Source organism: Danio rerio, chromosome 16 (genome assembly GCF_052040795.2).
Source record: "Danio rerio strain M-AB ecotype USA chromosome 16, GRCz13ab, whole genome shotgun sequence".
Taxonomy (NCBI): domain Eukaryota; kingdom Metazoa; phylum Chordata; class Actinopteri; order Cypriniformes; family Danionidae; genus Danio; species Danio rerio.
In genome coordinates, this window is record NC_141036.1 from 45,379,013 (window position 1) to 45,404,672 (window position 25,660).

The 25,660-nt window shown below is 35.7% G+C and overlaps 1 protein-coding gene across 15 annotated transcripts in view; it reads right to left on the minus strand.

Annotated features, from left to right (window-relative positions):
- Window positions 1–25,660, minus strand: part of rbms3 (RNA binding motif, single stranded interacting protein) — a 261,466-nt gene that overhangs the window by 80,237 nt on the left and 155,569 nt on the right. For all 15 annotated transcript variants that reach the window (XR_015510630.1, XR_015510627.1, XR_015510629.1 and 12 more), the window contains 2 exon segments: window positions 18,926–19,083; window positions 16,334–16,413 (listed from right to left, as the gene is read on the minus strand). Coding sequence is in view for 10 of the 15 variants with exons in the window: in XM_087286245.1 (XP_087142371.1) it covers window positions 16,334–16,413; window positions 18,926–19,083 (238 nt within the window). In the remaining 5 variants the exon portion in view is untranslated.

A 25,660-nucleotide genomic window follows, 5' to 3' on the forward strand; every position in this document is an offset into this window, starting at 1 on the left:
AGAAAATCCAAAGAAATGACAATTCTAAAAACATAAAACATAATAAATCAATAAAATAAAAGTATAGATAAATAAATAAATAAATAAATACAATGACTTTTTAATTGAAATTAAATTCAAGAAAATTGAATTAAATAAAGACAGTAAAAAGAAAATTAGTAAAATTATAAAAGAAAAATATAATTTTGTATGTATTATTTACTCATTCAAACATTTAAAATGCTTCATCCTTTTCAACTAGGACTCTCACTGATTTCTGGCCTCACTACTGCAACACACAAACACACGCACGCACGCACGCACACACACACACACAATTCAACTCAGCAAGCAAACAAATCCTCAGAGGAGGGTATCGCTCGGTGGCAGCTTGATTTGCCAGTCTCACAGGCATTAGCGAGTCGAGTGGAACCAAATTTGATGGGTCACCCAAACACACACTCACACACACACATAAACACACACATCAGCCTGGCCTATCATACCCTGACATGCCCTATAATTTCACCTCTCCTTCCATCAGTGCAGACAGTGGGGTGTAAGTACTCACTCTTTCCCTCACGCTCTCACTGTCAGCGGGCCTGTAAGCACTTCAGGACAGGCATACACTCCCTCAGTCACAGATTACACAAACCAAACACACACACACACACACACACACACACACACACATACGCACAACAATTTAACAAGTCCCTTTACTGATCAGCCTGGGGAAAAAACACACACAAGCCAATCAATCTGTCAGCTTTTTGTATAGGATTTTTTGGAGTTTTTCAAAATAAAATAAAATAAAATAAAATAAAATAAAATAAAATAAAATAAAATAAAATAAAATAAAATAAAATAAAATAAAATAAAATAAAATAAAATAAAATAAAATAAAATAAAAATAAAAAAAAAACAAAAAAACAAAACAAATAAATACAGTGAAATTGATGGCAAACATAAAATGTTTATTTCGTTATGTTATTTTAAAAATGATGATGATGATGATGATAATTATTTTATAATTATTATTTTTTAGTGACATTTACCACTTTAAAGATCAAACATGGGGAAAAACACAAACACAATCGGTCTGTCTTTTTTATATATAAATTTTGGTTGTTTTTCAAAATAAATAAAAATAAATAAATAAATAAATTATTATTAATATTAAATAGATTATTATTATGATAATGATGATGATAATTATTATTATCAGCATTATTATTGATTATTACTGCTATTAATATTTACACTTTACGGATCAGCCTGGGGCAAAACACACACATAAACCATTCAATCTGTCTGTAATGTTAGTAATTTTTTTTAGTAGTTCTTCAAAATAAAAAAATTTCAATAAATAGTAATAAAAAATAAACAAATTAATGGCATCATGGTGGCGCAATGTGTAACACGATCGCCTCACAGCAGCAAGGTCATTGGTTTGAGCCTCAGCTGGGTCATTGGTATTTCTGTGTGGAGTTTGCATGTTCTCCATATGTCCACATGAGTTTCCTTTGGGTGCTCCGATTTCCCCCTCAGTCCAAAGACATGCGCTCTAGGTGAACTGTATTAACTAAATTGGCCGTTGTGTATGTGTGTGAATGAGTGTGTATAGATGTTTCCCAGACTGGGTTGCAGCTGGAAGGGCATCCGCTGCGTAAAACATATGCTGGATAAGTTGGCGGTTCATTCTGCTGTGGCAACCCCAGATAAATAAAGGGACTAAGCCGAAAAGAAAATTAATGAATGATTTCATAAAATCAAATAAAAGTAAATGATTATTGACTATTATTGTTATTGATATTTACCTTTTATTTGACCAGTTTAAAAATCTCTTTTACAGGAGAAAAAAAGTCTTTAAAAATAAATAAGGCACTGTTAAAATATTAAAAACCCTATACTGAAATATAACTATTAATACTGAAATATTAATATTAGACTGAACTATTACTATGTCAACTATCAACTATAACTATTACTATTACTGTCATTTGTTCTTAGTGATAAACAGAAATGAGTAATAATTAAGTTGTCTGTATATTTACACTTATGTTGTCACAATTGCCACTACTTCTGCATGACCTTCAATAAAGAAAACTGTTTTGTAGTAAGAAGTGTAGTTACATCATCTACCAGCAGAGTCTCACAGGACCAAAGCAAGCAGCCAAACCTTGACCCTTCACTACATCAACACATTCCCTTTTCAATCTGCTATTTTTCATTCTCAAGCAGAGCCATTTTCTCGCGTCACAGTAAACTGCACCTTCACCTTTCTCTCTTTACCTTCAATTACAACCCACTGAAGCAGTCCACGATAAACGCACATGTGTGTAATTGTGTGTGTACTGGTTTTGGTGGTTTACGGGGACACACATTTGTATGATGTCATGGTATGACCTAGGTATTTTTTACATGTTCAACTGGTTTAAGAGGACATGCCTTGTTTGGAATTAGTTTTTCCCAAATAAATACTATAAACCATTAATTTATGGTCTCTATAAAAACAAGTGGATGTATTTTTCTCCCTGGGCAGAATACATATTTAGACTAATATTAAATTACATTTTTAGTTTCAACCCAAACAAAACTATAATTTGAGGAAAATTTATACATTTTTCTGTAACAAATTACAGTCATTTTTAGGGCTGAAGAATATATAATTTGTTTTCCTGTACTGGGTTGCAGCTGGAAGGGCATCCGCTATGTAAAACATATGCTGGATAAGCATATGCTGGAAGCGACCCTTCATGAATGAAAGGACTAAGCCAAAGGAAAATGAATGAATGAATATATCATTTGAACATCGATATCACAATGTGTGTATCCACAATAGTCACATCGCAGGATTGGATTATTTATTAAAGGTAAAAAGATAAAGATAGTATTCAATATATATTTTTATTATTATTATTTATACAATCATGACCATGAAATTTTACATTTGATTGTTCAATTTGTGTACTTGAATACTGTTGTGTACTTAAAGACTCCCCTGAAAACCATATAGCACTGTTTATTTATTTATTGTTGCTTGTGATTTATTTTCATTTATGCAGCTGCACTTCATAGAGAAAGTATCGATCATCCCAGTTAAAATAAATGAATGGAATCTTTCTAAATATCAGCAAAACAAAATATTGCAAAGTAAGATTTTTCCTTTGTCGTGCAGACCTAGTCATTTTAAGGTTTGTCAAAACAAAATTATACTTTGATGTAAGGGGAAATTTTATATATATTTTTTCAAAATAAAACACTGTCCCAAAGTAAAACAAATAAATAAATAATAATAATAATAATAATAATATAAAAAATAACTATTACTAAACTGGTACTAAATTAGTGCTTTTTGTGAATGTCATTTTATTTCTTCGTCATAATTATTATTTTTGATTTAGACTAAAATAAATGTTAAAGTTTGAAAGCTAAATTACACTTTGAGAAAAACAAAAAATCTAAGCTGCAATAAATTACAGTGATTTTTAGGGGTGAACAATATACGTTTGAGCATGTCAGATGGTTTCAATATTGTGCAGACCTAGTCATTTTTAGGTTTGTCAAAGCTAAATTATATTTTGATGCAGCGCAGATATTTATATTGGAAAAACAATCTCGTTTTTCCCTTTCATCAAAAAACTAAAAAATATAAAAAAATTAAAAAAATATATAAAAAAACAGTATAAGGGTGCTTTCACACCTACACTTTTGTTTCGGAACGTATCTCGTTTGCCCAGTTAGCGCGGTTCGTTTGGCATGTGTGAACAGTCCTCAAATGGGCATCCTCGCGCACACTTCTCACCCCTCCCCACCGCGTCTCTCCTCAGACACGTCGTGCGCGCGCACCCTGTCAATCCCCATCAAACCACCACCTCTCCTGACGCTGCAAAATAAACCCTGACACTCTGACCAATGTAAGGAGAGTTTACTCGCACGTGACTTGTTTTAGCTCTTTTGGTCCGATTAGAAACTTTGCAGTGTGAAAGCGAACCGCTCCAAGAGCAAAGAGCAACAATGTAACATTTGTAATCTCTGTTTCGGAACAACTGAATCGATTCACAGGTGTGAAAGCACCCTTAGTCTGTGTGAAAGTTTTTTTTTTTTAATTGTTTTTTTTCATCACTATAAATATTTTTGATTTAGACTAAAATAAATTTGAAAGTTTGAACCAAAGCTAAATTATACTTTAAGTTTAAATAGATTACAGCAATTTTTTAGGGATGAACAATTTAACATCTGAGCATGTCAGATTGTTCCAATATCGTGCAGACCTAGTCATTTTTTAGGTCTGTCAAAGCCAAGTTATACTTTGATATTAGTTAAAAAAGATTGTTTTTCCAAAATAAAAATCTACACTGCAAAGTAAAAAATAAATAAATAAATAAATCAAAAAATATTAAAAACAATATTAGTCTATGTGAATGTCATTTTTTGTCATCATAATAAATTTTTTTGATTTAGACTAATATAAACTCGTCAAAGCAAAATTATACTTTGATGTAAGGAAAATAGTTTTTTCCAAAATAAAAATCTACACTGTGATCTACAGTGTGACGCTGTGTGTAGCAAAAACATAGGGTCCCTATTTGTTTATATTATTGTTTTTGTGTTACCATGGCAACTATATAATACCCACAACACATCAATCCATGTACTTTACTATAGTATGGTTTAGAAAAACTTACTATGGTATTTACTACCGCATTCAGAAATATGTTTATAATACTATATTTGTTGTGCTACCACAGCAAGTATAGAATCGCCACAACTTTAAGTACTTTACCTTAGTATAGTTTAAACAAAATCTATAGTGTTCAGCACAACAGATTAATTCAAGAACCTTGAAGTAGTATGGTTCAAAAACACTACAGTAATATCTACTATAAGTCACTATAGTTTTTATGCATGTGGCCTTTAATGCATTTGGGTTAAATGGAGTTAAAAATAGTAAACAAGTATTTATCTGTAGTATAGTATAGTATAGTATAGTATAATATAGTATAGTAAAGTAAACAATATTTTTATTTTGTGTGAATGTCATTTTTACCACAACAAATACTTTTGATTTAGACAAAAATACATTTTAAAGTTTAAACCAAAGATAAATTATACTTTGAAAAAAAAAACAATCATTTTTTAGAGGTAACAAATTACAGTTATTTTCTTAAGTTTGGTTCAAAGTATGATTTTTATCAGTGTAGTGTGAAGGAAGCGAGAGAGAAAAAAAGAGCAACGGATTAAGGTCGAGATCAGTATGTAAGCCAAATAGCCTGAAACGCACTCCAAGATCTGACACAAGCCAGGCAGGAGGAAGATCAGCAGAAGGGAAAGAGCGCTGGACGTCCCATGACAGGGAGCTGGTGCGAGATGGAGGGGTCATGGCGTTACACGCTCGTCATCATTATGTAGCTCAGCATCAGCATGTTGCCTGAGAGCCTCTGTAATTATGAGAGCGTGCCGGCCTGATGGCCCCGTCGTGGCCTGTTAGAAAAGCCTGAGTAAGCTGGATCAGGACAACACGCGAGCAAACACACACACACAACACCTACAGCAGATGGAGGCCCGAGGAAGCAACGAGGAGAGCGAAAGTCGTATGATAAAAGAGATCACATTTAAAGATTTTGTTCACCTCAAAATCTAAATTCTGACATAATTTCCTCAAAATAAAACCATTGATCAATGGAACAAAAGCGAAGATATTGTTAATTCAAATTGAAATTTAGGTTCCTTCACTGAAAGTATTTTCAAACTTTCAGTTTCTCTCTGAAATTTGAAGAAATTGAGCAGTTTATTCCAAGTCATCTGAAGAGATCGCTAAGATGAACAGATTTAATTTGGGCTTTAATAGAGAAGTGCAGGAATAATGTCAAAACAATAATTCACAGTAGATTCCTTCAAGAGTTTCCTATGGGCTTATATTTTTCCAGTGGCAAATAAATCAGCAATAATGCAATGTAGATTAGGGATGCACATTATTGGAAAAATCTAGCATTGTAATATTTATTTTATTTTTAGATATATAAAGCGATATGAATACAACTTCACCAGATGACTTAATATCTTTAATTTTGGAAATAATTTATAATGCAAGATCAATTGGCAAGATTCTGCAATGGAAGTGCATCTCCATAAAATCTAATAAACAATCAATCGATTTCCCTGCCACATTTTCGATTTGGTCTGTGCTATTTGCAGTGCACTTCCGCATTTGCATGTGTTGTGAGTGTTTTCATGCATAACAATTTATAAATATAATCAAGAAAAAGATACAACTGAAATAAAGGTGTTATTATTTCCAGAGTCTAACATTAATCAAGTTAAGGTAACTGAATTCTAAAAATAAAATTAATTAAAATGAATTGCTGTTAGGAGCACAAGTGGTAGAATTTCTTATACCCGAATGCTTTTAAAATCCTTATGCAATCACAAGCATCAAAAACAGATGCAAATAATAAATTGTGATACAAACTTAACATTGTGTATATCCTGCAATATGACTATTGTGAATGATCACATTGCAACATCGATGCTGAAACGATATATTGTGCAGCTGTTATGCAGATAATGTTTCATGGAGAAAATTATGAAAGTAGTTAAGCAATGTCCTTCTGTGTGAATGGCCCCTCATTAGGATGAACTGAAATTAAATTCTGGGATCGGCTCATATTTTTGCAACCCAGACTCATTCTGAAAATGTACCCCTATATACATTTCTAGAGAGCGACTATTATGTCACAGAACATAAATATTTTTTTGCAGTTTCTGTTTTCGCAAATCCACCAGGGGCCGCTGTGTATGAACCCGTCGTTGCTGTCAATTCTGCTCCACATCACAAGTCTGCCGATGTACGCAGCGAGCCACTGGACAAACTGATGACAGCGGAAAAGCTTTTCATACAGAGGTCAGCAGACAGCTGGTAAGAGCAAAAAGGTGTCATATTACCCCGTAGCGTTTGTTTTAAACACAAAATGCAGCCATACTGTAGGTGCCTTTGGCTACTTAATTTGCAATCTCCAGAAATGTATATAGGGCTACATTTTTAGAATGAGCCTATGTTGCATTTTTGGCCATTTTCTCTTCTGGCTGAAAAATTAAAAATGGGCTGATGATTTTCAGCAGCCAGAAATTCAGTGCATCCCTTAATATTATAGTGTTAAGGACAGTTCTGGGAAGGTCAAGTCAGCTTTAAAAACGTTTTGAAGAAACTAAACCAAAGATATTAGAGATGCTCAGACGAATTGAGTGATAATCACATTTTATGACTTGATAGGTTGTCACTAAATGTGGTCGATCTCACAAACTGAACACAACTAGATGATGGAAAACTGCAAGGACCATTATAAATTATTAGGGGTTGAGTGTACGATGCTACCAAATTCAACCACAATGCACATGTTTTCTTTTGATAAACAAATTGCGACAGAAGTTATTTGTGAAAGTGAATGAAAAGCATAAAAACGCTGCATTATATTTAGATGTGCACATTGCTTCAGATTCATCTGCTTATGCATGACTTTGCAATGATGAAAAAATAACCAATTGTACCTTTCTGTTAAGCTAATGAACAAAGTATTCAATCAGATGCTTTAGATTACTCGCTGATGCCCGGGTTTTGTTAAATGTGTGTATTTTAAACAACTGTGTGCTGAATCCACAATAGAATACAAGAAGGCAATTCATTTTGCAGCTTGCAGTGATTATAACGCCACATCCTGCATAGCTTGTTCTAGACTGCAATTGACTGATATGTTTTCTTTATAATATGATGTGCCATTTCTCAAAACACAAAAGCATATGGAGAAACGGTTTCTGTTTGTTTTTATAGTCAGTCACTGAATTATGTTTAAATACATCTTATGGGTTGCAGTTATGTTGTTGGACATTGTCTTCTGAGCTCTTTAAAAAGCAATGTATCATAATAATGGTTTGCAGGCATTTATATTATTTACTGTAAAATGAATAAATGTTGTGAAAGTAAAATAGATAACATTACTGTAAATATTACGGGTAACATCGTTTTATCTGTGTTTAATGAGTTTATATATGAGCAATATCACAAGAGTAGTAGCGATATGGCTGTATATCGGCACTGGTGGAAGGCGTACGTTTACTCAGTTCCTTCATGTCCCACCAGTGACTATATACAGCCATATGGAACTGCTACCAGTGTGATTTTGCATTTATACAACAGTTCAAAGAAATAATCGTTTAAATAAAAAAGAAAAATCAAACATGAAGAGTCTAAAAATCCTTTTGTCTGAGAAACTACTTTTTTCTGCTATTCATTCACATCTGCAGTTGACGTCAGAACAGCACAGAAAAGCACAGAACAGTTGCTAATTCACTAACGTCACTTTAAAGGGCCTTGAAACCCCCTTGTTTCAGCACACACAGGGGAAAAAGTGACTGTGTTTGCTTGGACATAAGTAATCAAATTATTTGCCAAATTATTAAATGGTGGACTTTAACTGCAGTTTGGCTCTTTCATTCAGGAATATCATTCATGCCCCTCGTGACAAACGAGATATTTGATTCGAGGAGCTGCTCTAAGTGTGTATTTTTCATGCAATGTTTGATATCGCCCGGCGAATGAGAGAAAAAAAACTCTGCATATCCCGGAAACTTAGATGCACACGGCAGGTAGCGTCAGAAAGCCATGTGTGTAATTCCGGTCACAAAATGTGGTGAAAATCCTACCTGATGATAATAGTTTGGTTGTGGTGCTAAAATGTTTACACTCGGTGTAATAGTTGCCATCTGAATAAACAAAGACCACTGGTCGCTCACTTACCAAATCTGTAGAGACAGGACAAGCAACAGCAACTAGAACCGCGTCTTTATTAAGAGGAGACGAGCAGCAAATCAGGTTCTCACCATTTGCAGATGAGAAAAGCTCTCGGGTAAACAATGTTCCTTAGACACGTATTGTTGTCGAGCGTCGCGTGCACTGTAATCCACACGTGAGTCCAGCTGCGCTCTCATAGAGAGAAAAAGAGAACAAAACCTTCACTGCAGCAAATTATAAAAGCAACACTTCACGCTAGTTTTGCCAACATAATGTGGCGTCTCTGCTGTCTAAACACTGTAACATTAATTAATATCAATGAAGTTGTACAATAGAGCGCGCTGATTGGTTTAAACCAAGCCTTAATCATGCATTAATGCAGCACACTCGGAGAGGTAATACAGTACTCCCATGTAGAGACGTCCAGTCGATATGCTGAAATACACTCTAATATCTCAAGGCCGTGACGCTGCTTCAAAAGTTAGTTTCAAGCCGGAAGTACGAATTTGCTCGAAATAATGCAAGAACAACCAATTTTCACTTTTTAGTGAAATATATGTGTCTTACTAGTGTTTTTAGCAGTGTGGGACACATATGCAACTGTCAACAGCTCAAAAATGTGTTTTGTGACCCTTTAAAGCTAGTATTTAAATGATACTGTTGCTCTGACCTCTAAAGGTAGATCACCAGCGCCAGTCGCTAGAGGCCATGGTCTTTAACCTCCTTGGTAGAGCAACTGACTCCCATGCGGAAGGTCGCCGGTTTGATACCAGCTCAGAACGGGTTGGGTGGCGTAGAACCAGATGGGTTACATTGGTGCCGAAACCCGGATGGGAGTGAGGTTTAGGGGGTGAGTGTTGGGTTTAAAAAACAAAAACTCTCAGATTTCATCTGTATTCTGAAGCTGAACAGATTTTCTTAAGGGTTTGAAACCATTACTCATGAGGATGAGTGAATGATGATAGAATTTGCAATTTGTGTTGAACCATCCCTTTAATAGATAAACACATATGTAGTTTTCTTTTCATTCTTTCTCTCTTAAATAAAATACACGCATAAAATATTAAACAAGCAACCAGTGTAAAAAGAATAGGTGCAGTCCAAGTGCACAATTCTTTACTGTAAAAGCACACAGCACATTTGATCTCTTTTATATCTGATGTTTTAATAACGTTACACCTGTTTTAAAGAATCTTCTGTGCACAGCGAGATTCAAGAGGCAGCACTTGTACAAAACACAGTTATTCCACAGGCCCGTGTGATCCACTTACTAGATAGTAAGTGAGAGATAGATGGAAAGATGGAAAAAGAGGGAGAGAAAAATCGATGAGGCGCTATTTTTGAGCTTTAAACCTGGATATCAATACATGCATGGCTCCTTTTCAAGGCTGAATGCATTATCAGAAGGCTGAAGATTGTAGCAATATTCCTGACTTTAAGAGCACAATATCGCCTCATTCTCACTCTCTGACTTTCATTTCGCACAAGTTTTTTTCTTTTTTTCAAGATGGCTTTTTAAAGGGAAGGTTCACCAAGAAATAGACTGCCTGTCTTCATTTACTGTCCATTTTGATGTATGAAACTTATACAAGTTTCTTTCTTTCATGTTACACAAATGGAGAAGCTTTGAAGAATGTTCAAGCTGCATTTTTCCCTTCAATGCACATGGATGGGGACCAACTAGACTTGTATTATTTTGTATTTTGGGGTCCTAAACTGTGACCTTTTCAATAGTCCCTTATAATAGTAAAAAGGGCCTATTGTACCTGACTATATTTTAAGTGTTCTTGGCAATGAACAGTCGCTTGCATTTAAAAACTATGCTTAAATGAACAACACAATTCAACACAGTTTTTTGGGGACAATTTAATTTTTACAATGTGTACAATGTGAATGACAAAGCTGGCCAGAATAATTTGTTCTTGAATCAGAATTATTGATTGAAAATCCAATTGTTTTCACAATTTCTGGGATTTGAAGAGAGATTCTAAGTAACAAATTTTGTTTTTTCCTCATGCATGAACCAGTAATTCTAACAAAATGAGTTTTGGGTTCAGTACAATTTTATTTTAGCTGTTGTTGTTTTTTCCCAAACAATTAGGCATTTAGATTTCTCAAAAACATTTATAACCTTTTATCCATGCAAAAATCCTAGAAAAACATGCAACACAAAACAGCTTTGGTTAAGACCTTTAATTGGAGTTAACTTGTTAACAAAGGTTCGGCAGCTGGACCACGCCTCACTTTGCCTCCTTAACCAATTTGTAAAACTTATTTAAGGCAGACTAGCCTTCTAGCACTGTTCTTCTCTTTCTCTTGAAATCACTCTCCTTCCCTCTATTTCCTTGCTCCCATTAAAAATCTGTATAACCCTCTCTTCCCTCCTTGGTTGAATCGTGGGGTCCAATCACTCTAGCAAAATACTACAGAGATGGAGTTTCTTGGCATCATCATGAGATCAACTTACCTACCTGTTCCCTTTTTTTTCCTCTTACTTCTGCTCCCCTTCATCCCACTGTTGCCTTACCATCCCTTTCATCCCTACAATAAAATATAGCTCAAAGTGTGGCGTGATGGTCCGTGATGGTGAACACTTATAATAGAAAGGGAATACTAGTAATCAAATGATAGTTATTTCTGAAAACTTATGTGATGCTAAAAACTAAAGACTATTACTAAATATTCAGCTTTACCTTAACAATAAATTCCATTTTTAAATATATCAGAAAACACTTCCAAAACTTACATAACAAATATAAATTTATGACGTTAATTTGTTCATTTTCCTTTGGGAAATGTATGGTCCGGCGCAGCCTTCACGCGCTAGCTTAGCGCAAGCTCTGTGATTGGTGGGCTTGGTAGCTGTGACCAGTGTGGGCGGTGCTGAGAGCTGCTCTATTCTGTTGAAGTGAGTGTTTACAAATGTCAAGTCCCATGAAGGAGCTTCAGATGGAAACTTGAGTTGTCTTTACCTTATGATAAGTTGTTGCACGTTCGCCGGTTCCTGCCTATGAATGAGCAAGTTTTAGCTGCTTGTTTGTTAGGGTAGCTTTCAGAAAAAAACAAAACACCAGCGAAGAAACTCGACACAGAGGAACATAAAAAACCTACTGCCAGCTAGTGTTTCGGAAGTGTAGGATGGATTGCATAGGAGGGACAACGGTGTCTGTGATAGAAAAGAAGGGAAACCTGCCACTTTTATATTTATTTCATAGTGTTTTCATGCATATATAAAATGAAAGCACAGAATAGAATCGCATTTAAGAGGTCACCCCCGGTGGTTCGGCAGTATGGGTTGCGTATAGGAAGGATCGGCCTTTTAATGTTTATTGCCACCTTTCATAGAAGGATTGAAAATACAGGAGAATTATGGGAAAATACCAATACTGTATGATAATGAGATAGAATTGTAAATTACAGGACAATCCCAGGAAAAACAGGAGTGTTGACATGTATGGCAGGGACTCAAACCAGAGTGTTGTGAGGCAACAGTGTTAACCACTGAGCCATCATGCCACCCCAAAATGTATCGCAAAATTGTCACAATATTTGAGTATTACAGTTTATGCTGTGTTTCTTTTGCCTTTCTGAGACTTGCAAACCCTAAACTTTTGAAAGCTAAATGAATGCTAAATCTTAGGTGAATGATGTCTAGAGATGTGATATGTCAACTGAGGACACTGAAACGCAGCAGAAATAGAAACCAAGTTACTGAAAAAACAAAATCGCTCAGTGCTTGTTGCAGTCACAGCTGTTTAGCAGCAACTCAGATTTACATGGAAGACATTTTTATTGCTTGTCGCCTTTTTCCTGTCGCACCAGGTTAAGACACGGTGTAAACGTACAGACAGGACGGAGTTGGCCAGGAGTCTGTTAGTACTGAGGAGACAGAGAGAGAGAGAGAGAGAGAGAGAGGGAGAGACTTTAAGAGAGAGAGAGGTATAGATGAAGTCATCCATCATCCCTCTGTCTTTGGGTCTGACACCGAGCCGCACGCTACACCCCACAAATCACACAGCAACTGCCAGAGTTGCAGGCTGCCCTCTCCAATCTCTCTCTTCCTATTCTCTCTCTCTGTCTTGTCAGTTGCTTTTACACCCCCCCCAAGCCCTCTGCCGTTGCCTCCTTCAAACATAAAACACACACACACACACACAAACACACACACACACACACACACACACACACACACACACACACACACACACACACACACACACACACACACACACACACACACACACACACACACACAGTATCCAAGAGGAATCACCTATTCTCTTTCTCATCCTCCCTAACCTCTCCAGCTGAATTTCTGCAGCTATTGCTCGTCTTTTCTCTCTCTTAGGGAAACAAGAAAAGCTCCGCAATAGCGGGGGAACAAACACCAAGCACATTATTGAGGAAAATACCCTGAGCTTAGCAAAACTACACTATTAAAAACATTGTTTACACATTATTTGTGCGTGCACTGAGTGTTTGTTGTGGTATAAAAGTGTGATTGTTTCTTAAAATACCATGACAGTATTTAGACATTATAATAGAAAGTAATTTTGTTTTTTCTTTTTGAAAAGCCGCTTGCTCTAAATGGCAAAATGGCAAACAAATAATTTGTTCGTAAGTCAGGACAATCAAATTATTGATTGAGAAACAATTCAAAATTTCTGAACAGAGATGCTAAGTAACAAATACACTTTTTAAAATAACAGTTTCCTCCTGCACTACCCTGTTATTCATATAAAAATGGCAAAATGTACTTTGAATGATGCTAATACTCAAGAAAAAGCTGCTAAAAAATTTGCAACATGGGTAGAACAAACACTAAGTATTGAGGAAAATACCCTGAGCTTTGCAAAACTACACTACTAAACAACACTGTTTACACAATATTTTTGTGTGTGCACTGTGAGTGTTTGTCACTGTATAAAAGTTGGATTGTTTTTTAAAGGAATATTCATGGCAGAATGTAGTCATTATATTGTAAAGTAATTTTGCACCCAAGCAGCCCCCCCCCATTGTTTTAATTGGGGTCATGTACTGGAAAAACAATATTTGCTTGATCTTTTAATCTGAATGAAGTTTCAGACTGCTTCAGTATGAAATTGGTCTTTTGTTCTTTTTATAGCAAATTTGTTTACAAACACGGGATGATTCGAGACTGAATCCTCATTTTAAAGTAAGGTGGTTATGTACAGACTACATTTTATACAACAGTAATACTGTTATCATTATGCAATTATAGATTGTTTGACATGTATTGAGCATTTATCTGTTTTAAACCTAAATCACATCAGTGTCCGTCTATGTAGGATGCTCAAACTTTTTTTTCTAAATCATTTTCAAACTTTTCAAATTATTTTAATATGCAAACTACTAGCCAGTGAGTGGCCATTTACTTCTGAAGGCTCGTGCCAACCAGGGGAAGATTATCATGTGCAATTATCGCCAACATTTAACACCACATGACAAAGAAACGGTGCTACTGAGTTCACACTAACATGCAAAAAAGCATGCATAAAAGCATAAAAAATACTTGTATTTTGGTTTGACGTGCTATGTTAAAAAGATGCCAACCAACGAGATTGGTGCTTTACTCATGTGCCATGAGCTGCTGAAGCAACAGTAAAACATGACATGGTGGTGTTCAAAAAATAGTCTAGCAGAGATCGCAAGAATTGCTGATCAAATAGGATTCAAAAGGCAAGTTCTTTGGCTGTGTTTTTGATCATTGTTTTGCTATAATGTCCACCCTGGTTTCATCTTCATCATCTTGATAATGTAGGTGTTTACACCGAGGAAGGGCAGAGGGTGGCTGAAGAACTACTGAGAGATTTCAGCTGCTATCTGGGCTTTCACTGCTTTTCTACACCTCCCTTTCTTCATGTGTTCAACACTTTTTCCCCATGTCATTTCATTTTACTTGGCATAACTTCATTTGAAAACTAATTAGTTTTTTTCTATGCATACATGGATTTCTTTGGTTGTTACCAACATCTGGGGAAAAAGTCAACAGCACCTTTAGAAATATGTTTTCTGAAAAAACTGATGATGCGTCTGCAGTTTTGCTCAAGTAGCGGAAGGGGCAGAGCTATTGGGCACTGACTTTGATTACTTTATTTATTTTGGATTGTTAAAGCACAATTCTCCCACATAAGTGATTAGGCCGCCTCCTGATGGTGAATGTGATTATACTCATGTAAGCTACTATTTGGTAGTTTGGTCATTTATTTCACTAATTTGGCAATTGTCGAATAACATCTGGGAAAACATTAGAATTTTTCATGAGTAAAAGAATATTAGAGTACACTCTTCTGTAGAGCATGTAAGTGCATAAGTGCATAGTGTACAGAGTGCCATTTACACAACAAGCGAGTGTCAGAAACGTAAAGTTGTGCAGTGCCACCTTGTGTATTGGAGTATTTCTGTTTTTAATTAAGCACCATCTCATGACAGGGAATGATTTTGCACATTGGTTCAGCTCACAGCCAGTAAAAATTAAAAAGTAAAAAGCTGTCAGTAAGCTCAAGTGATTAATGTCCCAGTGTACATGAGGTTTGAGTCTACAATCAGTAATGCCTATTCAAAAGGTGTGTCCTGATGAGGAGGAACACAACATGACAAAAATGAGCTTTTTAAAAAAAGAAAATAGTCAAAATCTTGATCTTAAAAACTCATGACTCCATTAAAATAAGCAAAGACAGAATTAGGGCAGTCACAATTGAAGTGAACGCGGGCATAAAGCAGAAAAATTAAAGACTTATTTTATTTTATCTTAAAGCACTTACATTGTAAAAACTATACTTGATTTTTATTTGACTGGTTAGTCTTTGAAATAATGACTGAAATCCCCCCCAAAAATGTTAATAAATAACATCAAAGCCTTTTTGACAATCCAATTTATTCCATATAAACAAAATCAAGTCTGATCCTCCATCATATTTCTGTCAAATTGTGTTTCGCTTTGAAATAAATCACACAATGCAAGTTAAATGTGTCCTAAAAGCTGTCTTCAGTATAAATGTTTGTTTCTGGTATACGCCGCACATTCTGCTGCCCTCTGGGAGCTGTTTTCCTCAGGCACACCAGGCTTAAATTAAACCTTAATCAACCTATAAATCAGATCCTGTCATATGAAGCTGATGAGTCAAAGCGGGGAGACTTGTACTTCCTCACACTAGAGGTTTGGTTCACGCTGAACTCCAGGGTTTAGTATATATCTAAAGCTTGACGCTATAAGGTGTAATTATGCTGTCAAAATCAAAAACGGAATCACAGCAAACCAAAACATATTAAATTAGATTTCTGTCATAATTTACTCGCAAAAAAATATGAGTTCGGAACAACATGAGGGCGGGTAAATGATGTTATTTTGGCTGAACTATTCTTTCAATTTACAGTTATATGGAGAGGGACTTTAGAGCAAAGGGATTTTACTGGGGACAGAGCGGAAAAAAAAGACAGACAGCAATTGGGCCACAAAATGTCTGGTTGATTGTCATTTTATGGCTTTGCACCTGGTTAGCACACAATATTGTCAGAACACACTGCGTTGTTGACACTTGCCTGGAACTCCTGGTGGGGTTTTGAGGAACTTTCCGTTGAAATGTTGAATCACCACGTCACATTTCTCAGTGGACTCCATTCTGTGGCAGAAAGAGAAACACACAGCATGAAGCGATCTGAATTAAAGCTATCGGTCACGACTGCACTGGAAAACTCAACAGCTTTAACTTTTTTATACACTACTTCATGCACGTTTCGTCAGCTGTGGACATTTTTGGCCCTGTGGACTTCAGAAAAATAAACTCTATTAAAACACTTTTTATATGCTCACTAGATTAACTTGTCTATCAATATCTTCCACCAGTAGACATATATGAACGCATAAAAAATCATGTCCTGTTTGTAATCAAAACAAATGTAATTTTCACCATATATAAATTATGCATTTTCATTCGGTTTTATTGTAATAGGGTTAGATGAAATCAAACAGTGTGGCTCGGTAATGTCTAAAATAAATAAAGTCAAATGATGTTTGCACACTTTGGAATAATTTGATACAAGTACATCAGCGGTTTGATGAGAAATTATGTTGAATAAAAATATTCTGCCTATGAGTTAAATTTCCCTTGATTTTCTTTGAACATTATACAGTATGTCTCATGGGTGGGTGGGTGTGTCTCATGGATGGATGGATGGATGGATGGATGGATGGATGGATGGATGGATGGATGGATGGATGGATGGATGGATGGATGGATGGATGGATGGATGGATGGATGGATGGATGGATGGATGGATGGATAGATAGATAGATAGATAGATAGATAGATAGATAGATAGATAGATAGATAGATAGATAGATATCTTAATGCATAGATGGATGGATAGATAGACAGACAATAAGATGGATGGATGGATAGATAGACAGAAAATTGGATGGGTAGATGGACAATTCGATGGATGGATGGATGGATGGATGGATGAATAAACAGACAATTAGATGGATGGATGAATTGATGGATGGATGGGTATATAGATGGACAATTGGATGGATGGATGAATGGATGGATGGATGGACGGATGGATAGACAGACAATAGATGGATGGATTCCTATTTTAAATGGACAGACAGAAGGAAAAATAAATGGATGAATGAATAGATAGACATAGATAGACAGACTGATGGATGGATGGGTATATAGAGGGACAATTGGATGGATGGATGGATGGATGGATAGACAGACAATAGATGGATGGATTCCTATTCTAAATGGACAGACAGAAGGAAAAATAAATGGATGAATAAATAGATAGACATAGATAGACAGACTGATGGATGGATGGATGGATAGATGGATGGAAAATTGGATGGATGGATGGATGGATGAATGGATGGATGAATAGATAGATAGATAGATAGATAGATAGATAGATAGATAGATAGATAGATAGATAGATAGATAGATAGATAGATAGATAGATAGATAGATAGATAGATAGATAGATAGATAGATAGATAGATAGATAGATAGACAACTAGATGAATGGATGGATGGATAGATACATAGACATAGAAGGATGGATGGATTCCGATTCTAAATGGACAGACAGAATGACAAATGAATAGATAAATGAATAGATAGACAAAGATAGACAGACTGATGGATGGATGGATGAATGGATGGATAGATGTAAAATTAGATGGATGGATGGATGAATAGATGGACAGCTAGATGGCTGGATGAATGAATAGATGGACATATAGATAGAGAGACAGATCGATAGATGGATGAATAGATGGATGAATGGATGGATGGATAAATGCATGAATAGATGGATGGATAGATGGACAATTGGATGGATGGATAGATGGATGGATAGGGGGACAATTAAATAGATGGATGGATGATTGCATAGACAGATGGACAATTAGATGGATGGATAGATAGATGGATGGATGGATAGATAGAGAATTTAGATGTGCATTCAAGGGTTAAATTAACGTTTTTAAACATATTTTTCTCTTTTAATTATGTATCTTTTTGCATAATAACAATTAATAAATAATAAATGAACAGAATAAAGTTATTAAATAAGTTGAATTAAACTGAAAAAAGAAAGGCATTACAAAAAGTTCCCAGAGATCCTCATTTTACAAAACCAAGTTCAAATCTATTATTTTTAACCACTGGGACATTAAAGTTCTGGTAATTGAAGAAACATCCTTATATGTTAATTTAGAGAATGAGAAAGAGATGGAGAGGGGGAAAATAAAGAGCGGCAGGGGTGTTATATAGTGTTTGTTTCGGGCTGCTGGGAGTCTTGATTTAGTCTGTGCTCTCTGGAGTGGCTCCTCTCCTCTGTGCGGCCCCATTCAGCTCTGCTCACCCAATCATGGCTGAACGGCTAATTGCCTGGCTGGCACACTCGTACACACACACATACACACACAAATGCAGCCTCTGCTGGGATCTCTTACACAGCCAGTGACCCTGAAAACCAGCCAACCCGCCCCACACGCGCCACACAAGAGAAGAAGGGAGAAAAGCAGAGAAAGAAAGAAAACGAGGGATGTTTTTATATGTGCCCTCTTGCACAAACGTTCTGTCCAGTCTTGCAAGTGCCAAAGAGAGTGTCTGTTGTCAAGGTTACCTGGCAAAACCGACCCCTCGGCTGACCCCGTTGGCATCTCGGAGTATCCGTGTGGAGATGACATGTCCGAAAGGCTTCAGCATGTTCTCCAACTCTTGTTCATCCATCGAAACCGGGAGGTTGGAGATGTACAAGTTAGTGGGGTCCTGCTCTTGTTGCTGTAGAGAGAACACACAGTCGAGCATTAGAAATGCCCATTTTTATGTAGTCATGCATACTTAGACTCCATATTATTAGTCTAAACTTGCAGCTTAGCAGGGCCAACAACATCTCACTGAAGTCTAACATGTTTTATGGGTGTGTTGAACTTTTTGGGGACCTAACACAGTCAAAAAGTTTAGCAATGGTTTGTTGTTTATGTACCATATTCTACCTGTTTTTTTTTCATACACCTTGTAAACAAACTAAGGAATTTAAAGTGAATGAAGTAGCCGAGAATGCAACATTAAATATCCAGCTATACATCCATTTACAAATTCAACCTTTTTTTTCCCAGATTCTGCATTCCACTCTTTTGCCTTAAGCCTAAACTTTAGTGCGAGCACTGCCCTTGTAAAAAGACACATGATGTAAAACAGAATTGTAGTGGAGATTTTGGGAATAGATGTGTCTAATGGAAACCACTTACCACACAGATTGTTTACCAAAGAGGTTGATGAAGTTACATTGTGCAGTATATTACTCAAAAAAGTTGTCTAGAATGAAAAGTTGGCAGCGTGCCAGAAATCAGTGATTTGAGTTTATAATTAAAAAAAAAATTATATATTTTTTGTTAAAAAAACACAGTAATCTTCCTCATAAGATGTGTGTTAACCCCCTGTTGAGTTAGATTGACAATGGATGGAAGAGCCAGGATACAATTTAAAACTACTCCGACTGTGTTCATATTACAGAAGAACGTCATATACACTGCGAAAAGCTTGAGGTTGAGTGAATAATTGGGTCATTGTCATTTTTGGATGTACTGTACATTACGAGAAGTTATTGCATGCTTAGTTATGAAAATTAGTTTATGCTTAAGCTGTTCATAGCATAGCATAGTTTCTAGCGCTGTCCTAAATTTTTTTAAGTCTCTTTTAACCATTTAGGTGTGAAAATGTCATGGTCAGAAGCAGTTTTACAAAACATAATATATAACAGAGAAAAAAAAATGTTAAGAAATTTTACTAACAACTTAATTTAAAAACGTTGCAAATGATAAAAGAAGAATTTAACGTCTCAACCAAAATAAAAAGTTTGGAGCACATACTTGATGCATAAAAGGTTCAAATGTACTCCGATAAATCAATTACTTCTTTACTAAAAGGAAATGAGCTTATAAACTACTGTTTATTGCAATATGTTAACTACAAGAAGATATATTATTAAATATTCATGTTAAAAATATCATTTTAAAGTTTTTTTTTAAATTCAACTAATATTTCCATCCAGGTTTTAGTGAACTCAGAATATTGTCAAAAACACAGAAATGTTTTATGTAAAAAGGCCTCAATACATGCAGTAGCTGCTGTATGTATAACCCAGGTGTGCGCATGCATCTTCCTCTGCTTGTAAACGCATAAACAAATATTTGCGATCGTTCATGAGATCGGCCAAGGCAAATCCAGCCAATCGATCAGAGCATCCCTAATACAGACTATCCCCACAGTACCATTAGAAAGAGATGGTAGACTAGTCTTCAGCAGACTATTTGTTGACAGGTGCATGATATTGTCCTGCCCCTCCTCTACTGTCATTGGATTGCAAGCTCACAAGTCACACTGATGAACTTGCAATGACTGAAAAAATGCTGAGAGTTCAGCACTGATCGTGAAACACCCACTCATCACCTTGCTATGCTGGAGACACTTAAAAATGCAGCGCTGCCATTGACAACAACAGAAAACAAACACTCAGCTCAAGAAAAAACACTTCGTCGGACACACAGTCGTACTTTGATAAAAGCAGGTTAACCCAACTGCTAGCATAAACGGGTGCCTGTAAATGCAGTAGTTATACTGTATAAATAATGCTTTTGTGTTCATGTTTTTAAGAACATTATTAAAATCCAGATAACTTTGAACAAATATTCAATTTCCATAAGGGCTGTGCAGTATGACATTATGCAGCATGTTGTACGGGGGAAAACAACAAACAAACATCGTTTCATATTATGCTCTATCATTAGATTATTTTCTGGATACAAAATACATTGCTCATGGTATACCTCTAATCTGAGCACAACATTACATGCAGGCAAAAGCATGAACAGCAATGTGAGAAAGTTGCAATTTTGAAAATGCGTTCACAATTTGTTATAGCAATATACTTAGTATGACATATAATCATTAGTTTATCATAAGTGTTAGTACTTTATACTGTGTTAGTACTTTATATTTCTACATTTACAGAAATGGTACTTTATCATGATATCTATCATTATCAGGATTTCAGATCACTTATATTTTGATATGAAAATGTCATATTGCACTGCCCTAATCACCATTACAGGGAGAATGTTTCCTAATGTTTCATAACTTTGAGAAAACCTTGCCAGAACGATAGCTAACAATCCGTCTTACCTGAGCATACAATTACCAAGGATGCATACATGTGAAATCAGCTAAATGTAATATCCAGGTGAGGATGCCTTGTTTACCAGCTACAAAGTTTCTATTCCAGCTACGTTTGAATGTCTATCTGAGAATACAACCATCCTTCGGGTATTACAGCCTGATCTTCCATGCTGCTTTTGCGATGGTTCACATGAGAAACCCAGGAAGAGAAAGAGTGAGCTGTTAAAGCTGAAAGCGGTGTAAATGAAGGCCATAAGATGCTAGAGGGCTTTAGCAGGGTTCATCTCTTCAGTACCTGTGTCTCACTCGCACACTGCTGGAATCTATTGTTGTGCTGATGGCCTCTTCTAGAGACACTGTGAGGATGGCTAATGGGGGTCTGAGAGGACCACACACACCATACAGACGCTGTGCTGGCTGTTCAAGGGGTTTAGATGTGTGTGTGTGTTTGTGTGTGTGCGTTTGTGTGTGTGAGCAAAGGCCAAAATGAGCAGCATTAAAGCACTTGCACACTAAAAGTACATATTGCAACTGTCTCTTTGAAGCCCAGGCTAAAGTATACGGAAAAAAACTGTGCACTGAACCAAAAAAAAAAAAAACTGAAGCAAGGAAATTTGCATAAAATCTCAACTGATGATCAATAACATACTGTTGGGGAAATGACATTTTAAACATTTCCGTAATAAATAGGCTAATTGTATTGCTTGTGTTCATACGTATCCTAAAAACACACATTTGCAAAAAAAGAAAACAGCCTGATATATAGCCTATATATATATATATATATATATATATATATATATATATATATATATATATATATATATATATATATACACACACACACACAAACATGCTCACAGACCATTAGGTACACCTTACTAGCACCGGGTTGAACCCCCTTTCACCTTCAGAACATCCTTAATCCTTCATGGCATAGACTCAACAAGGTAGGCAACTGTAAATATTCCTCCGAGGCACAAGGCAGAATGGATCCATGCTTTCATGTTGTTAACACCAAATTCTGATCCTACCATTCGAGTGTCGCAGCAGGTATTGAGACTTATCAGACCAGGTACCATTTTTCCAATTTTTTATTGTCCAATTATGGTGGGCCTGTGCAAATTGGAGCCTCAGCTTCCTGTTCTTAGCTGACAGGTGTGACAGCCGGTGTGGTCTTCTGCTGCTGTAGCTCATACACCTCAAGGTTGGACGTGTTATGAACGGTTGTAACGAGTGTTTTTTTGAGCTACTGTTGCCTTTCTATCAGCTTGAAGCAATCTGACCTCTGACATTAGCAAGGCATTTGCTTCCACAGAACTGCCACTCACTAGATATTTTCTCTTTTTCGTACCATTCTCTGTAAAACCTAGAGATGGTTGTGTGTGAAAATCCCAGTAGATCAGCAGTTTCTGAAATACTCAGATGAGCCAGTCTGGCACACCAACAACACATGCCGCATTTAAAGTCACTTATATCACCTTTCTTCCTTATTCGGATGCTCAGTTTGAACTATATATATATATATAGTAATCAAAACATATATATATATATATATAATGTTTGTTTTATGCAAAAATTTATTTTTTAAGCAAAAAAAAAATCATCTTTGAAATAAAATATGTTCAAATAAAATAAATATTATCTGACTCTATATATAATCATTTTTATTTTATATGTATTATTTTTATTATTGAAAAGGCAAATAAAAATGTTTTTCTCTACAAAAAAAAAAAAAAAGAAAACATGCAGAGAGAATGGGATGTATTTACATCAGAATGAAACAAAAGTGAAAGCAGAAAGTGTTGGTGGCCTCGCTGTGAATGACGGCGACCTGCTGCTGAGCTCAGGACTGATCTGACATATGTGTGCAAATTCTCCATTGGTGATGTGTGAGGCCCGGCCCTGCAGGAGTCCATCGCTCTTTTATTAAAGTGAAAGTGATTAAAAGAGCAACTGTAGCTGCTTTATGATATCTCCTCACACACCAGATGTTCTCCACACTCTCACTCGCTGGCTGAGATCCAAACGGGTTATTGAATGTCCCACGCAGGGCATTTCAAGTGGCCAAAGCATCACACTCTACTTGTGTACGTGTTCTTAAAGACGCTCCAAAATGACCGTTATATAGAGGAAAACGTTTGGATATACAATTATAATAAATAATAAAACCATAAAAATGTTAATCGGAAATCATAAAAAAAACTTCTTAAAACATTTAATCACGGAACGTGTAAACTAACAGCATATCAAGCCCTATTTGGGAGGTAATTGTTTCTCAGGGTGACATCCATAAAAGAACAATTTGTGCTGCTCCTCCGTGATAAAATTCATGCATTTGGATGACTATCATACAGGCTGTGAGCGGCCAGTTCGATCTTAAGAGAGAGAAAGAGAGAGAGAGAGAGAAAGAGAGAGAGAGAGAAAGAGAGAGCAGTTTATTATTTAAGAGTTCTGTTTTTTTCTGATACTAATATTATTATTATTTAATTTTATTAATTTTTAAGGTCGCAAAATGTTTTTAAAAGTACAGTAAAAACAATGCCTTGAAATATTATTACAGCTTTCAACTTTTTGAATATGTTTTTATGTCATTTTAAATGTTATTTATTCTTGAGATGTCAAATCTGAAATTTTAGTGGATATTACTCCAGTCTTTAGTGTCGCATGATCCTTTAGAAAGTATTTTAATATCTTGATTTATAACTGTTTACTTTAATTATTTTGAAGAAAGCTGGAAATCTGTAACCTAATGCTGTTTTCACATCAGACGTGGGACACAGGAATAAATTGCACTATTCGCACTTAAATAGACGAGTGAACATTTTGAGTTTACTCACTTCATTTACAGGTCAAATCCACTTCACAATTCGCATTATGGGCAGAGACTCTGTCTGCCCGCTGACTTTCGTTGCTAAATGGCTAACATGGATTTTTTTGAGATAGTAGCTGTGCTTTACTGTATGTGCTTTAGGAGTGCTAAAAAACAGCGTGAATTCGTTCTGCATCGTGTCTGAGTCCACTAGATCCAGTCAGAGGTGCACCCAGAAGGGGAAAAAGTTGGGGTTGACACGATCGTCATAGCAGTGTCATCCAATGAAATTAGTCAGCAATCAACTACTATCTGAGCTGGTGTATTTGCATAAAGTGATCTGATTGGCTGACAAGTCAAAAGGTTGAGAGTTTTGCAGCGAGCAATGCCTCTGAAGCAGTGCAGACAAATCTACAATGCAGTTCAGCAATGGCTGAAAACAAATACTGTGGAAGTCAATGTTACAGGTTTCCAACATTTTTCTAAATATCTTCTTTGGTGTTCAAGACAAGAAAGAAACTCTTAAAGATTTGTAAGTGTGAGTAAATGATGACAGAACTGGCATTTTGGGTGAACTACAAAATCACTTAATTTTATTGCTACTATTTTTGTTATAATTTTATTAAATTAACAAAGTTTTAGATGTCAATATAAACTAGGCCTGCACAATATTAGAAAAAACTGACATTATGATGTTTTTTTTTCTGCGATTATATATTGCGATATGAACAAAATTTCATCAGATGACTTTAAAGCTTAATTTGGAAATAATTTATCATTTTATAATGATTGGAATGATTTCGTAGGACAAATAATCTGCAGAAATTAAATCGACAGTGTTTTACGGTTTTCTAAAAGACTTAAAGTCTGCATGAACTGGGAGCTGAGACTTTTTTCCTTATTGTGACACATTTCCTAGAAAAATGGATTAAATGAGCAAACAGTAGGCGTGGTTTGTTTTTTCTACTGTGAGCTGATTGGATGTAGTAAAGTAGGCGTTTAATTCAGAAAGATCTGGTAAAGGTTGACGGGAGAGTTTTTACGACCTAACAGACACCTCCTCTTCTTCACTATTCGTATTTATTGTCAAAACTGACAGTTTATGGGACAAGGCCAAGTACCTCAAAATCACTTTATCTGAAAATTTAACAGAGAAAAAAAAAACATTAAGTGCATTTTCACATTTTAATTTTAGATTACAAAATTAAACCTTTTTTCTTAATGACATGCACAGATGAATTGTTGACCACAAAACCAGTGGAAACAGAGGCAAGGAAAAAAAAACTTTACCAATTGACAAAGTCATAGAAATAAAACCCTCAAAAACAAACAATCTTTTAAAAACTACAAGTGCTATCATTCCCTATA